This window comes from Tachyglossus aculeatus, chromosome 21 (genome assembly GCF_015852505.1).
Source record: "Tachyglossus aculeatus isolate mTacAcu1 chromosome 21, mTacAcu1.pri, whole genome shotgun sequence".
NCBI lineage: Eukaryota > Metazoa > Chordata > Mammalia > Monotremata > Tachyglossidae > Tachyglossus > Tachyglossus aculeatus.
In genome coordinates, this window is record NC_052086.1 from 4,467,647 (window position 1) to 4,482,960 (window position 15,314).

A 15,314-nucleotide genomic window follows, 5' to 3' on the forward strand; every position below is an offset into this window, starting at 1 on the left:
GCAAGTCCGTTTCCCTCGCCCTCCTTACCCCCAAACAGAATAAACCAGTGAGAGCCTCACTATCTCTGTCTGTAGCCAGTCAGTCCGTTGTATTTATTGAGTGCTTACTTTGCATGGAGCACTGGACTAAGCGCTTGGGAGAGGACACTACAACAATAAACAGACACATTTCTTGTCCAAAATGAGCGTACAGTTTAGCGGGGGAGACAGAAATCAATAGAAATAAAGAAATGACAGATCTGGACATAAGTGCTGTGGGTCTGGAAGCGTTACATCCTGTCAAAACTGGGAATTAGACTGCAGCAGTAACATGGTGTCAGTATAGGGAAGCAGTACAGCTGAATGGATAGAGCCTGGGCCTGGGGTGGGAAGGACCTGGATTCTAATCCCGGCTCTGCCACATAATAATAATAATAATAATAATAATAATAATAATAATAATAATAATAATAATAATAATGGCATTTGTTAAGCGCTTACTATGTGCGTAGCACTGTTCTAAGCACATTATGTTATTTGTTAAGTGCTGATGATGTGCCAGGCACTGTATTAAGCGCTGGGGTGGATACAAGCAAATCAGACTGGGAATAGTCACTGTCCCAAATGGGGGACTCACAGTCTCAATCCCCAGTTTACAGATGAGGGAACTGAGGCCCAGAGAAGCAAAGTGACTTGCCCAAGGTCACCCAGCAGACAAGTGGCAGAGCCACGATTAGAACCCATGACCTTCTGACTGCCAGACCCAGGCTCTATCTGCTCCGCCATGCTGCTTGTCTGCTGGGTGACCTTGGGCTAGTGACTTCACTTCTCTGTGGCTCAGTTCCCACATCTGGAAAATAGGGGTTAAGACTGTGAGTCCCACATGGGATGAGGACAGTGTCCAACCTGAAGAGCTTATATCTACCCCAGTGATGATTATGATGATTATGGTGTTTGTTAAGCGCTTACTATGTGCAAAGCACTGTTCTAAGCGCTGGGGGTATACAAGGTGATCAGGTTGTCCCACGTGGGGCTCACAGTCTTAATCCCATTTTACAGATGAGGTAACTGAGGCACAGAGAAGTTAAGTGGCTTGCCCAAGGTCCCACAGCTGACAAGTGGCGGAGCCGGCATTCGAACCCATGACCTCTGACTCCAAAGCCCGTGCTCTTTCCACTGAGCCACGTGCTTAGAACAGGGCTTGACACAGAGGAAGCCTTTAACGAATGCCATTATTATTGTCATAACTATCGGCATCAACAGGTAGTCGCTGGGTAAATTGATGGCTTTGCTGATAATAATAATAATAATAATAATGATAATGTTGGCATTTGTTAAGCGCTTACTATGTGCAAAGCACTGTTCTAAGCCCTGGGGAGGATACAAGGTGATCAGACTGTCCCGTGTGGGGCTCACAGTCTTAATCTCCATTTTACAGATGGGGTCACTGAGGCACAGAGAAGCTAAGTGACTTGCCCATGGTCACACAGCTGACAATTGGCAGAGCCGGAATTTGAACCCATGACCTCTGACTCCAAAGCCCGGGCTCTTTCCAATGAGCCACGCTGCTTCCCTGATGGCAGACCTTTTCCTAGCCAGCCGGGGAGAATTTCCCCAGTGGATCCCAGCCCCACCATCAGAAAGCAAATGAGTGCAGATGAGTGATTCATAAAGTCCACTGGAATGTGCAACTTGAAATTTAGTCTGTCCTTTTACCCCTTCCGAACTCTGCTGCACCTGTGAAACAGAGCCCATTCAGTCCAACGAAGTGTGTTCATTGGCTCCTCTGTACTCTAAACCTGACTCATCGTCTCCTAGGAGTGTGAGAATGGAGTTGATTTTAACTTTTTTTTATGTCTTTTAAATGCTTACTATGTGCCAGGTTCCAGACTAATCGCCTGGGTAGAGAAGCAGCGTGGCTCAGTGGAAAAACCCCAGGCTTGGGAGTTAGAGGTCTTGGGTTCAAATCCTGGATCTGCCGCCTGTCAGCTGTGTGACTTTGGGCAAGTCACTTCACTTCTCTGGGCCTCAGTTACCTCATCTGGAAAATGGGGATGAAGACTGTGAGCCCCATGTGGGACAACCTGATTGCCTTGTATCCTCCCCAGCGCTTAGAACCGTGCTTGGCACATAGTAAGCGCTTAACAAATGCCATTATTATTATTATTATTATTATTACTATTACAAGCTAATGGGGTTGGACACAGTCCCTGTCCCACATGGGGTTCGCACTTTTAATACCCATTTTACAGAAAAGGAAACCGAGACCCAGAAAAGTAGAGTGACTTACCCAAGGTCACAATACAGACAAGTTATTGAAGCCTTATTGAAGGCCCATCTCCTCCAAGAGGCCTTCGCAGACTAAGCCCCACTTTTCCTCATCTCCCGCTCACCTTCTGCGTCGCCCTTACTTGCTCCCTTTATTCATTCCTTCTCCCAGCCCCTCACCATTTTGTCCATATCTGCCATTTCTTTATTTGTATTGATGTTTCCCTCACCCACTCTAGACTGTAAGTTTGTTGTGGGCAAGGAATGTGTCTGTTTATTATTATTTTACTCTCCCAAGCGCTTAGTTCAGTGCCTTGCAAGTAGTAAGCACTCAATAAATGTGACAGAATGAATGATTGAAGTGGTGGAGCTTTATTTTTGTTTGCTTCACCCCTCCCTCAACTCCACAGTCCTTATGTCCAGAGCGGTCATTAATTTATATCAATGTCTGTCTCTTTGTCCAGACTGTAAGCTCACATTGGGCAGGGAAAGTATCTAGAGACAGCATGGCATAATGGATAGAGCTCAGGCCTGGGAATCAGAAGGTTCTAGTCCCGGCTCCTCCACGTGGCCGCTGTGTGACCTCAGGCAAGTCACTTCATGTCTCTGGGCCTCAGCCCCCTCGTCTGCAAAATGGGGCTTAAGACTGTGAACCCTATGTGGGACGTGGACTGCGTCTCACCTGATGAGCTTGTATCCACCTCAGCACTTAGTACAGTGCCTGGCAAGTAGCAAGCATTTAACAAATGCCATTTAAAAAAAGCAACAAAAAGTTTGTTATAGCGCACTCTCCCAAAAGCTTAGTACAGTTCTCTGCCCGCAGTAAGCGCTCAATAAATCCAATTGACTGAGGACTGACTGAGAAAGCTTGGAGAACCATGGGTCCCATGGGGATTGGCAGGTGAGTGGCAGAACCGGGATGAGAACCCAGGTCACTCAACTCTCAGTATTAATAATAATAATAATGGCATTTGTTAAGCACTTACTATGTGCAAAGCACTGTTCTAAGCGCTGGGGGGGAATACAAGGTGATCAGGTTGTCCCAGATGGGGCTCACAATCTTAATCCCCATTTTACAGATGAGGTAACTGAGGCTCAGAGAAGTGAAGTGACTTGCCCAAGATCACACAGCAGAGATGTGGCAGAGATGGAATTCGAACCCATGGCCTCTGACTCCCAAGCCCAGGCTCTTTCCACTGAGCCAACCTGCTTCAGTCTGGTGCTCTCTCCACTAAGCCATGTTGCTTCCCACGCTGCTTCAGGAATACGGGGAGAGGGAAGAGAGGGAAGACAGAGACCAGGAATCTACATTCTCTACAGCCCGTTGGATTCAAGCAAGAAGCCCGGCAAGAGGAAATATTTGGGATTTTAGCAAGGTTCTCCTTGTGTTTTCAGAAATTCTGGGCTGGGTAGAAAGAAATCCCTGGCCACGTCTGTTATCTTTGCCTAATGAACTGTGAGGGATCGAGCTAACTCCTCTGCTCATTCCAGGGCTAGGCTGTTTAAAGTCTTTTCTGATTTTTGTTTAGCTCCCCTCTCAGTAGAATAATGATTTCAGCCCGAGATTTTAGGATGTGGGGCATTTTTTTTTTTAAAGAAACGAGGTTTTATTCCTGTTGGTGCCTTCTTGGGCATTTTCCTAGTGTTTGGGATGTTTTAAGGAGTCCAGTGGGCAGTTGGAGAAGCAGCCTGGCCTAGTGGATAGAGCTCAGGCCTAGGAGTCAGAAGGACCTGGGGTGCCACATGTCTGCTGTGTGACCTTGGGCAAGTCACTTAACTTCTCTGAGCCTCAGCTACCTCATCTGTAAAATGGGGATTAAGACTGTGAGCCCCACGTGGGACAACTTGATCACCTTGTATCCCCCCCCCCCAGCACTTAGAACAGTGCTCTGCACATAGTAAGCGCTTAACAAATGCCATCATTATTATTATTATTCTAATCCCACCTCCTCCAGTTGTTGGCTCTGTGACCCAGGGGGTGGTCTCTGGGCTTCAGCTCCCTCAGCTGTAAAATGGGGATTAGTACAGTGCTTTAGTAAGCGCTCAATAAATACAATTGAATGAAAGGAAGCGCTCAATAAATTCAACTGCATGAACGAATGAAGTGGCCGAGCTTCATGTTTGTTTCCTTTGCTTCACCTCTCCCTCAACCCCACAGTCAATCAATCAATCAGTCGTATTTATTGAGCGCTTACTGTGTGCAGAGCACTGTACTAAGCGCTTGGGAAGTACAAGTTGGCAACATAGAGAGACAGTCCCTACACAACAGTGGGCTCACAGTCCGAAAGGGGGAGACAGAGAACAAAACAAAACATATTAACAAAATACAATAAGTAGAATAGATATGTACAAGTAAAATAAATAAATAGAGTAATAAATCCGTACAAACATATATACATTATATACAGGCGCTGTGGGGAAGGGAAGGAGGTAGGGCGGGGAGGATGGAGAGGGGGAGGAGGGGGAGAGCGTCCAACCTGATTAGCTTGTATCTACTCCAGCACTTAGTACAGTGCCTGACACATGGTAAGCGTTTAAACAAATACCATAAATATTTATATATATACATATATATATGTGTGCGTGCGTGTGTGTATATATATTTATGATATTTGTAAACCGCTTACTACGTATGTACACAGAGAGGTAGGAATGAGGGTGAGGAAGACTATGGAGTGATGCATGTAGGTAAATAGGTGTTAGTGTCATCTACATCGAAGTTAAACCTTGTGGACAGATATTTAGAGCCATTAGTTTAGAAAGCACTGCTATAAATCGTTTTTCGCCTGCGTTCCCCATCAGATTGTAAACTCCTGGAGGTGAGGGAAAATACATCTTGTTTTGGTCATTCTCCCATCCCACCTTTCCTACAATGCTTTGCACTCACCTTCCTGACAGTGGGCCAGTGGACGTTGATCCCTAGAACCGACAGTTTGGTTTTTGAGGATTTTCTACCCACAAGAGACCTTAAGCTCCCTTTTTTTTTTGTAGTGGTATTTGTTGAAGCACTTATTACGTGCCAGTCACTGTACTAAGTGCCGGGGTTGATAAAAACTTATCGGCTTGGAGACAGTCCATGTCTCACATGGGGCTTCCAGTCTTAACCCCCATTTTACAGATGAGGGAACAGAGGCAGAGAGAAGTGAAATGACTTGCCAGAGGTCACACAGCAGACAAGTGGCAGAGCTGGGATTAGAACCCAGGTCCTTCTGATTCCCAGGCCCAGGTTCTAGCCACTAGGCCACGCTACTTCTCATTTATGGCCTTTACTGTATTATGCTTTCCCAATGCTTAGTACAGTGCTGTACATCCAATACATGCCCAATAAATATTATTGATTGATGGATCGATTGCTTTCTATGCTTCCTTCACCAAATGATGCTCTTCCCTGACTGACACTTTCCCTCTCTCTCTCTCCTGTAGCTGCTGTGGATTCATCTAGGATCTTCTTAATTCCGTTGGACGTTTGATTGCGACTATGGCAACACAGGTAGAGATCATTGCCCCCTTAAAATCCCTGACCACCCTCTCCGTTGTCAATGAAGTGACCAATGAGGAGATATTACACAAGCAATACGTGAAGGATGATAATGGCGTGGCACATTGCTCTGGCCTGAAACGCCCTCCCTCTTCTTTTTTGACAGGGAACTTTTCTGCTAATTCTCTTGTATTGTACTTTCTCAAGCGCTTATTACAATGCTCAGTAATAATAATAATAATGATGGTATTTGTTAAGTGCTTACTATGTGCAAAGCACTGTTCTAAGCGCTGGGGAGGTTACAAGGTGATCAGGTTGTCCCCATTTTACAGATGAGGTAACTGAGGCCCAAGAAAGTGAAGTGACTTGCCCAAAGTCACACAACTGACAATTGGCCGAGCCGGGATTTGAACCACTGACCTCTGACTCCAAAGCCTGTACTCTTTCCACTGAGCCACGCTGCTCCTCAGTACATAGTTAGTGCTCAGTAAATACTGTTGATTGATCTGACAGGCAATTTCTCCCACCCACCTCCAAATCCTCACTGAAGGCCCATCTCCTCCAAGAGGTCTTCCCTGTAAAATGGGGATTAAGTCTGTGAGCCCCACGTGGGTCGACCTGATGACCTTGTATCTACCCCAGCTCTTAGAAGAGTGCTTGGTGCATAGTAAGTGTTTAACAAATACCACATCATTATTATTATTGTTATTTTCCTTTTCTTTCACCCCCTTCTGAGTCGCCCTGACTTGCTCCCTGTATTCATCCCCCCCACCAGCCCCTCAGCCCTTATGTCCATAGCTGGCATTTATTTCTATTAATCTCGCTCCCCCTAGACTGAATGCTCACTATGGGCAGGGAATGTGTCTGTTATTATATTGTACTCTGCCCAGCGCTTAGTACAGTGTTCTGCACACAGTAAGCACTCAATAAATATGATTGATTGATTAATGGATTGATTGGGTCTACCCTGATTTCAGGAGACAAGAGCGGCTCTGGGATTCTTGTGAGCCCACGGCCATGTCTACCGGAAGCTCAAGGCCCAGACTCTCCCCCAGACCCTTTTCCAAAGACGCGCCGTCGGAGAGTTTCGCCAATGTGAAATTTCCCGTCACATCCCTGAAGGGCAGCCATGGGACTTGGGGAAGCCTCTGGCCCAGCCCAGCAGTGGAGAGCAGTAGAGAGGACAAGGCCCAGGACGACAACATGCCTTCCTTAGTGGAACAAAACACAGCCAAAGACGAGCGTCTGAGCCAAAACGCGACCTTCTCCGCCAAGGCCCTCTACCCCCAACCCGGTCCAAACATGGTGATTGTTTTTGCCGCGGCCAGCATCGAGAAACCTGGGGAGCGGGCGACTCTGACCACTGGGGAGCTTAGACAAGATGGTGCCACTTCCTTTAGAGAGGCACCACCGTCCCTGGAGCCCGGGGGGACGACCGAGCTGGGATTACCTTTCCGGAAACCTCCCGGTGCTCTCTGCCGACGGACTTCTCTCTCTTTCGATCCAAAGCAAGTCTCCCAGAGATCTCCCGGGATGGGGGTTGAGCAGGATCCCCGGGAAAACCATGCCATTCTAAACCCCCAGGACTGCCGGCGAAGGGACACCGACAAAGCTGACTCGACCCCCGAGGTCCAGTTAAGGCCCAAGAGGAGGCCGGTGTCCGCCATCTTTCTCGAGTCCATTCAAGATCGAAAGGAGAACAGTTTGGCCGCCTTGGGAGAAAACTCCCCACCTGCCACTCCGGAGAAAACGTGTGTCAGAAAACCTAGGCCTCTCTCCGTGGATCTTACAGCCAAATTTGAAAATAAAAACGTTCCCCCCAAAATAAGTAGCCCCTGGGGTGAGAGCAGAGAAAAGGGACCCTCAGCGCACCCCGCTGATGCAGACCAGCGGCGAGAACGCCCTGTTTTAGAACGGAAAGCCGAGGAATCGCGGTCCGTGACGAGAGATCCCGTCCCCTCCGACTGCAGAGGAGGGGCTGACGAGCCCGATTTTCTTGACGTTCAAAACAGAATCAGGGAGTGGAAGCAGATAGTTCCCCTGAAACACACCGACTCGCTCAGCTCCAGAACCTCGGCCGAGATCTCAGCTAAGATCCACCGGCCCCCTAGGGAAAATCCCACCAAGTTGGAAAACGGACAAAACGAGAAGGAGACGGGCACTTTGGTTCTGTCACTTAAGGCTGACAGAAGTGGAGACGATGGGAACGAAACGCCGAAGGAGGAAGGGAGGCCAAGGGAGAAGTCGTCGGAAAGGACCCATCTCGCCAACACTTCCCCGGCAACCGAGTGGGTCAAGGGCAGCGTGAAGAAGCGCATCAGTTGGTTTGGCTCAGAGAACATCTTCTCCCCTTCCGGGATCGAACCTCCTCCTCCCTCCACTGTTGAGAAGGATAACAGGACAGGACAGAAGGATAACATTCAGGACAGAAGCAAAGGTTGGAAAAAAGAAGGCCAAGATATCCCGGGAGAGGGTCTCTGGCAGCCATTTCCTCCGAGGCCACTGTCTGCTGATTTAACCAAGGTGTAAGTACCCTTTTCCCTTCTCGCCGGTAATAATTATGATTTTATGAAGCGCGTTCTATGGGCCAAGCACTCTATTGAGCGCTGGGTTAGGTAGAAGGTCATCAGGTTGACACAGTCCCTGTCCTACTTGGGCCCCATGGTCTTAAGTAGGAAGGAGTAGGAATTAATTTCCATTTTTCATATGAGGAAACTGAGGCTCAGAGAAATCCTGTGACTTGTCCAAGGCTACCCGGCAGGCAAGTGGCAGAACGGGGATTAGAACCCAAGTCCTCTGATTTTCAGACTTGGGCTCTTTCCACTAGGCCGTGCTGCTTCCCAAATGTTCCTAAATACCAAATATGTATCCCCCAAATCTCCTAATGTTAATTTCCGATGTTCTTAATATTTTTTAAACTTTAGGTCAGATGTTGATTTTTTTTTTTGTCTTCACCAGGCTCAAAACAATCAATTCTCCTTTTTTAAAAAAATTGTATTTTAAAGCTTTCTGTGGGTCAAGCAGTCTTCTAAACACTGCGGTAGGTCCAAGTTTATTCTTTCAATTCAGTCCTATTTATTGAGCGTTTACTCTTCAGGTTGGACTTGGCTCACAGTCAAAGTAAGAGGGAGTAGGATTTAATCCCTGTTTTACAGATGAGGAAATTGAGGCACAGGGAAGTGAAGTGATTTGCCCAAGGTCACATTGCAAGCATTTGAGGTCCTCTGACTTGTTTGAGAAGCAGCATGGCACAGTGGCTAGAGCCCAGGCCTGGGAGTTAGAAGGTCAAGGGTTCTAATCCTGGCTCCACCACGTGTCTGCTTTGTGACCCTGAGCAAGTCACTTCACTTCTCTGGGCCTCAGTCCCCTCATCTGTAAAATGGGGATTAAGACTGTGATCCCTAGGTGGGACAGGGACTGTGTCCAACCCAATTATCTTGTACCAATCCCAGTGCTTAGAGCAGTGTCTGGCACATAGTAAGTGCTTGACAAATATTATCATTATTAGAGAAGCAGCGTGGCCCAGTGGAAAGAGCCCGGGCTTGGGAGTCAGAGGTCATGGGCTCTAATCCCAGTTCCGCCACTTATCAGATGTGTGACTTTGGGCAAGTCACTTCACTTCTCTGTGCTTAAGTTACCTCATCTGTAAAATGGGGATTAAGACTGTGAGCCCCACGTGGGACAACCTGATCACCTTGTATACCCCCCAGCGCTTAGAACAGTGCTTTGCACATAGCGCTTAACAAATGCCATTATTATTATTATAATTATTATAATTACTAATACTGTGAGACATGTGGGACAGGAACTGTGTCCAACCTAATTAACTGTACCAACCCCATCGATTAGAACACTGTTTGACACTTAGTAAGCGCTTAACAAATACCATAAAAAAAAATAGCCAGGATTAAATGGCTCTGTTCCTGTTTATGAGAAGAACCCCAGTCTCTGGGAGTCAGCAGACCCAAATTTGAATCCACTGCTTCTCCACTGTGTGATCTTGGGCAAGTCACTTAACCTCTTTGTGCCTCAGTTTCCTCATTTGTCAAATGGGAGTTAAATATCTGCCTCCTCCCTTGCCTTAGACTGTGAACCCAGGTAGAACAGGGACTGATCATTGCACCTGAGTGCAACGTTTGGCACATAGTCAAGCAGCTTGGCCGAGTGGGTAGTGTTCGGGGCCTGAGAATCAGAAGGACCTTGGTTCTAATCCCAGCTCCACCACTTGTCTGCTGTGTGATCTGGGGCAAGTCACTTTAATCTCACTTCTCTATGCCTCGGTTACCTCATCTGAAAAATAGGGATGAAGACTGTGAGCCCTGTTTGGGACAGGGACTGTATCCAACCCGATTATCTTGTATCTACCCCAGTGCTTAGTAGAGTGCCTGGCACATAGTAAGCGCTTAACTGGTACCGCAGTTATTATTAGTCAACACCGAACAAATGCCACTGTTGTTCTGTTCGTTAGGTTTTCAAGTCCAGCTCCAAGGAGCGAAGGGAGATGGGAGCGATCTGCTGAGCCGAATTCTCCTAAAGAACTTCAAGGAAAGGTAAGGAGCCAATATTGTGGCCTTGTCTCAGAATTTGTCTGAAATTCTGCTTTTGGCATCAGGTCTCGGGTTGACCTCTGAGAAGCCCCTCGTGGGTAGCAAAGAGGGCGTGGGCCGAGCCTTCCCAATGGGCCGCCTTTCCTCCTGACTCTGGAAGGCCGGTGCCCGGAGTCCCGGATGCTGAGGCTACTGACTGCAAGGGTTTCAGCGCTTAGAAGAGCGCTTGACACATAGAAAGCGCTTAACAAATACCATCATCATCCTGTACAAGTCACTGATCCCAATAATAATTGTGGTGTTTGGTAAGCGCTCATTATGTGTCAGGCACTAAGCGCTGGGGTAGATACAGGGTAGTTAGTCTAGACACAGTCCCTGTCCCACAGTGGGCTCACAGTCTTCTGGCTCAGTGGAAAGAGCCCGGGCTTTGGAGTCCGAGGTCATGGGTTCGAATCCCAGCTCCGCCAATTGTCAGCTGGGTGACTTTGGGCAAGTCACTTCACTTCTCTGGGCCTCAGTTACCTCATCTGTAAAATGGGGATTAAGACTGTGAGCCCCCTGTGGGACAACCTGATCAACTTGTAACCTCCCCAGCGCTTAGAACAGTGTTTTGCACATAGTAAGTGCTTAATAAATGCAATTGTTATTATTCATCCCCATTTTATAGTTGGGGGAACTGAGATACAGAGAACTGAAATGACTTAACCTCGATCACACGCAGACATGTGGCAGAGGTGGGATTAGAACCCAAGTCCTCTGACTCCCAGGCCTGGGCTCTTTCCACTAGGCCATGCTGCTGCTTCTAATAATAACAATAATAATAATAATAATAATAATTATGGTATTAGTTGAGCACTTACCTTGTGCTGGGCACTGTAGTAAGCACTGGGGTAGAGACAAGCAAATTGGATTGGACACAATTCAGGTCTCACATGGGGCTCACTGTCTTAATCTCCAATGTATAGATGAGGTAACTGAGGCCCAGAGAAGTGAAGTGACTTGCCAGGGTCACATAGCAGACAAGTGGTGAAGCTGGAATTGGAACCGAGGTCCTCTTACTCCCAGATCTGGGCTCTTTCCACTAGGCCACTCTGATTCCTGTATTACATTATTCCACTTGTTGGAGTGGAAGGTCTTTTTATGGTATTTGTTAAATGCTCATTGTGGGCCAGGCACTGAACTAAACACCGGGGTAGAAACTAGCTAATATATAGATACATATATATACATATATAAAATCTCCCGTGGTACTTGCCAATAGGAAGCACTTAACAAATACCATTTTTATTATAGAAGACCTGCAACCTCCCATTGAATGCAACTCTTAAACCAGAGCCCCAGGTCATTTTTGCTTCCTGTTAAATCCACCACCACTAGTCTTTATTTTCCCATCCCTCATGGTTGACTTTTCTATTTTAGCATAAAGAAGGACATCTTTGGCCCGAAGCAGACTTGGACGAAGTCTCTGCGTCAGGCAGCCAGAGGAAGTCAGTGAGAAGATCAGACAAGGCCGGGCAGATCGAGAGGCAGGGAAGTTGCGTCAGAGGAGGAATAGGTTCCTCCCTTCAGACCCAAACTGCCCTGGGGACGGAGCGAAATGCTGAAGTCAAGCCAAGACCCTCCCCGTCGGAAGAAGAGGAAAACTGTCGAACCATTAGGGCAACGGTGTTTGAACATCACGTGCAAAGGTGCTACGTCGGGGATCGGCCAGGACCTACTGACCCCGAAGCGAAGCTTTCCGGCAGACTCTCTGAGGAGGCTTCGGTGGCGACGGGCTTCAGCCGTGAGAGAGCATGTGAGCCGGGGGACAAAATGGGAGGTGGAACCGATGGGCCCCGGGGGTTCAGAGTTCGGGTCTCGGTCCCACCCGCTGCTCTGTTGAATGAAGAGCAGAAACTCTTCCCGGCCGACGATCGGTCAAGTGACAGATGGAAGAAGCCCACGCTCCTTCCCAGTGAAAATCGCCCCGTTGGCCAGGAGTGGGGGCCGAGGCGTGACATCGTTCCTGGGAACGGGACGTTCAGTGAGGTCCCGAAAGACGAGGCAGCGACAGGTCGGAGCCAAGAGCACCGGTCTTCCTTGTGGGAGAGATACCTCAGCGACAGTCCACAGGACAAGCCAGATGGTCAGGCGGGCTGTTTCCGAGCTCCCGTCCAGGCTTCCCCCGTCAGAGATGGGCCAGAAGCGTCCGGGCCTGGCATCGGAGAAGCCAAAGTCGAGTCCGGTGGCGATCCAGTCCCACATGGACGTGGGCCTGAGCCCTCACATGCCAGAGTCCAGGACGTGGGATCCACCGCCAGAGAGAAAGGGACGACGTGGCACGTCCGGAGTTTGAGGAGAAAGAACGAAAGTCCGACCTGTGTTCCCGAGAACTTTGTAGTTCAAGCTGTCCGGGCCTTGGCCTGTGACACAAGCCTTGCCATGGGTCAGGAAAAAGTTTCGACACAAGGAAAGAAAGCAGGCAGTCGGTCGTCAGCGGAAAGAGGTGACCAGCTCCATCCATTCTCAACAGATCTCCACCCTAGGACAGACCTCGGAGCCAACGGTGAAGGAGATTCCTTGAGCCTCGAAATCAACCCCCCGAGAAATGCTGCGCCCCACGCCGGTGAGCAGAGCCGGTTCCGGGAGGCTGAAGAGAGACTTGGGAAGCCCCGGGAGAGTGAGGGGAAAACGGTGGAGAGATGGCGGCGGAGGACGTTACCCGTCCATCTGGGGTTGGATGAGTTCGGCCTGTCGGAACGTTTGAGAAGGCTCGAGAGGAGGGGTGAGCTGTTGCAAACCGACAACGAGGAGGTGAGAAGGAGAAGTCAACACCTTCAAGGCGATGGTGATTCGAAAGAGGCCACCCTGGTTGTTTCTCAGGAACCGAGCGACAGACCGTCAAAAACCGTCCCCTCCATTTCCCGGGTCCCAGATGATAGAAGAGAAAAGAGCACTTCCATCTCAGTTGGTGAAAGCAGACAGCCTTTTTCGCGGGGCAAAGACCCACCGGTTAATTCGAATCCCACCGATAATTCCGGCGGAAACCTCAGTGCTCCGTCTCGGCACCCGTCGACCGATCTGCCCTCCGCCACCCGGGGAAGTTCTCCGGGGGCCTTCGATAGCAAAAACTTGGGGAGGGATAATTTAAACCTGTTAAAAGATAACAAGCCCCCTGAACAGTCGTTGCTTCGTGAGGATGAGAAGAGGCAGTCTGGTAGCCGAAGCCCTCGGACTTCCGGTTTGGATGGAAGAATGATCGACGTTGATTCTTTGTTGTTTAGGGGCCGGCCGGAGAATTCCAGTAGCCCCCGGGATGATCCAAAAGGCAGTGGATGCCGAGGGTCTTCCCATCACATCTCAGCATCCACTCCACGCTTTAAGAGTCCCTGCAAAGAGAGCGACACGATAACCGGAAAGAAGCAGGATGGAGACAGTGAGGACGCGCTTGGCAAGGAGCGGGAAGATGGTTTCAAGCACCGTATTCTCGATATCGATGCCCTGATGGCAGAGTACAAGGATGGATGCAGGAGTGGTCAGGCCGGTCAAGAAGAACGGGACCCCCTGACTTTGGATCGGGGTGGGTCCCAGCAGGAGAGGCCGGACCACGGGAGGGTCGCCGAGAAGACGCCCCTGAAGTCTGGCTGGACGGATCAGAAAGAATCTAGGGATCCTTCTTATCCCAGGAGATCGTATGGTCTCTCCCCGCCCCGTCGGCGACTGGGAAGTTTGACAATAGCGCACCCCCAACCGGAAAGCACCAAGTGCCCGACGGAGTCTCCCGGCCGAGATGCCGGCAGGCAGTACTCCCAGGATCCACGGGGAAGATTTCCGTCTTCGCTCTCCGGTCGGCTTGCGGACGCAGTGGATCGTGGGGACGGTCTCCCTATGACCGGAGCAGTGGAGAAAGAGACCCCCGGGTTGGGAAGGCAGCAGGGGCTGGAAGGCCGGGGGTCCCAGCCGGAACCCAGCTGGGACCCGTGGACGGCCGTGGCTTCTGAAGAGGTTCCCAGGAGGCGGACCGTGCGGAAGAAAGACGGGGAGAGTTCCACCCGCGGGCGGAATAAAGCCAGGTGGAGTGATCGTGGGATCGATCCGGAAGCCTTGCCTTTGGAAATCAAGCACACTTACTCGGAGAAGGGACCCCCCTGGAAGATCAGAGAGGAGCTCTCTCTGAAGCGGGAAGCCAGAGGAAGACGGGATGCACAGCATTGCCAGCCGAGCCCCCCCAAGGAAAGTTCTGAAAATCAGCTGGCAAGAAGAGGGCCGTCTTATCGGGACTTGGAGCCTGGCGAGGAGAAAAAGGTATGCTCTAAATTACAACCATAATAAAAATAATAATTAGGGTACTTGATGAGGGCTTACTATGTGCCAGGTACTGTAATAATAATAGTAATAATAATGATAATGATGGTATTTGTTAAGCACTTCTAGACTGTGAGCCCGTTGTTGGGTATGGACCATCTCTATACGTTGCCGACTTGTACTTCCCAAGCGCTTAGTACAGTGCTCTGCACACAGTAAGCGCTCAATAAATGCGATTGAATGAATGAATGAATATGCCAGGCACTGTACTAAGTTCTGGGGTGGATACAAGCCAGTCAGGTTGGACACAGTTCCTGTCCCACATGGGGCTCACAGGCTCAATCCCCATTTTACAGATTCATCCATTCATTCAATTCATTCAATCGTATTTATTGAGTGCTTACTGTGTGCAGAGCACTGTACTAAGCGCTTGGGAAGTACAAGTTGGCAACATATAGAGACGGTCCCTACCCAACAGTGGGCTTACAGTCTAGAAGGGGCAGGGGGAGACAGAGACAGAGAACAAAACATATTAACGAAACATATTAACAGAATAAAATAAATAGAATAAATATGTACAAGTAAAATAAATAAATAAATCGAGTAATAAATACGTGCAAGCATATATACATATATACAGGTTCTATTTTGGACGTGTTAAGTTTGAGGTGTCGGCAGCATATCCGAGTCGAGATGTTATTCATTCGGTCATTATCGTCATCATCATTATCATTATCATCATTCGATTATTGAGCCCT

General features: G+C 48.9%; 1 protein-coding gene across 1 annotated transcript in view; it reads left to right on the forward strand.

Moving 5' to 3' along the window:
- The window catches only part of KIAA1671 (KIAA1671 ortholog), a 111,362-nt gene that overhangs the window by 17,440 nt on the left and 78,608 nt on the right, over nt 1-15,314 (forward strand). The window contains exons 2-5 of the mRNA XM_038763174.1: nt 5,671-5,737; nt 6,703-8,250; nt 10,194-10,275; nt 11,692-14,556. Of these exons, the coding sequence (XP_038619102.1) occupies nt 6,743-8,250; nt 10,194-10,275; nt 11,692-14,556 (4,455 nt within the window). The 5' untranslated portion in view covers nt 5,671-5,737; nt 6,703-6,742. The remainder of the gene's footprint in view (nt 1-5,670; nt 5,738-6,702; nt 8,251-10,193; nt 10,276-11,691; nt 14,557-15,314) is intronic.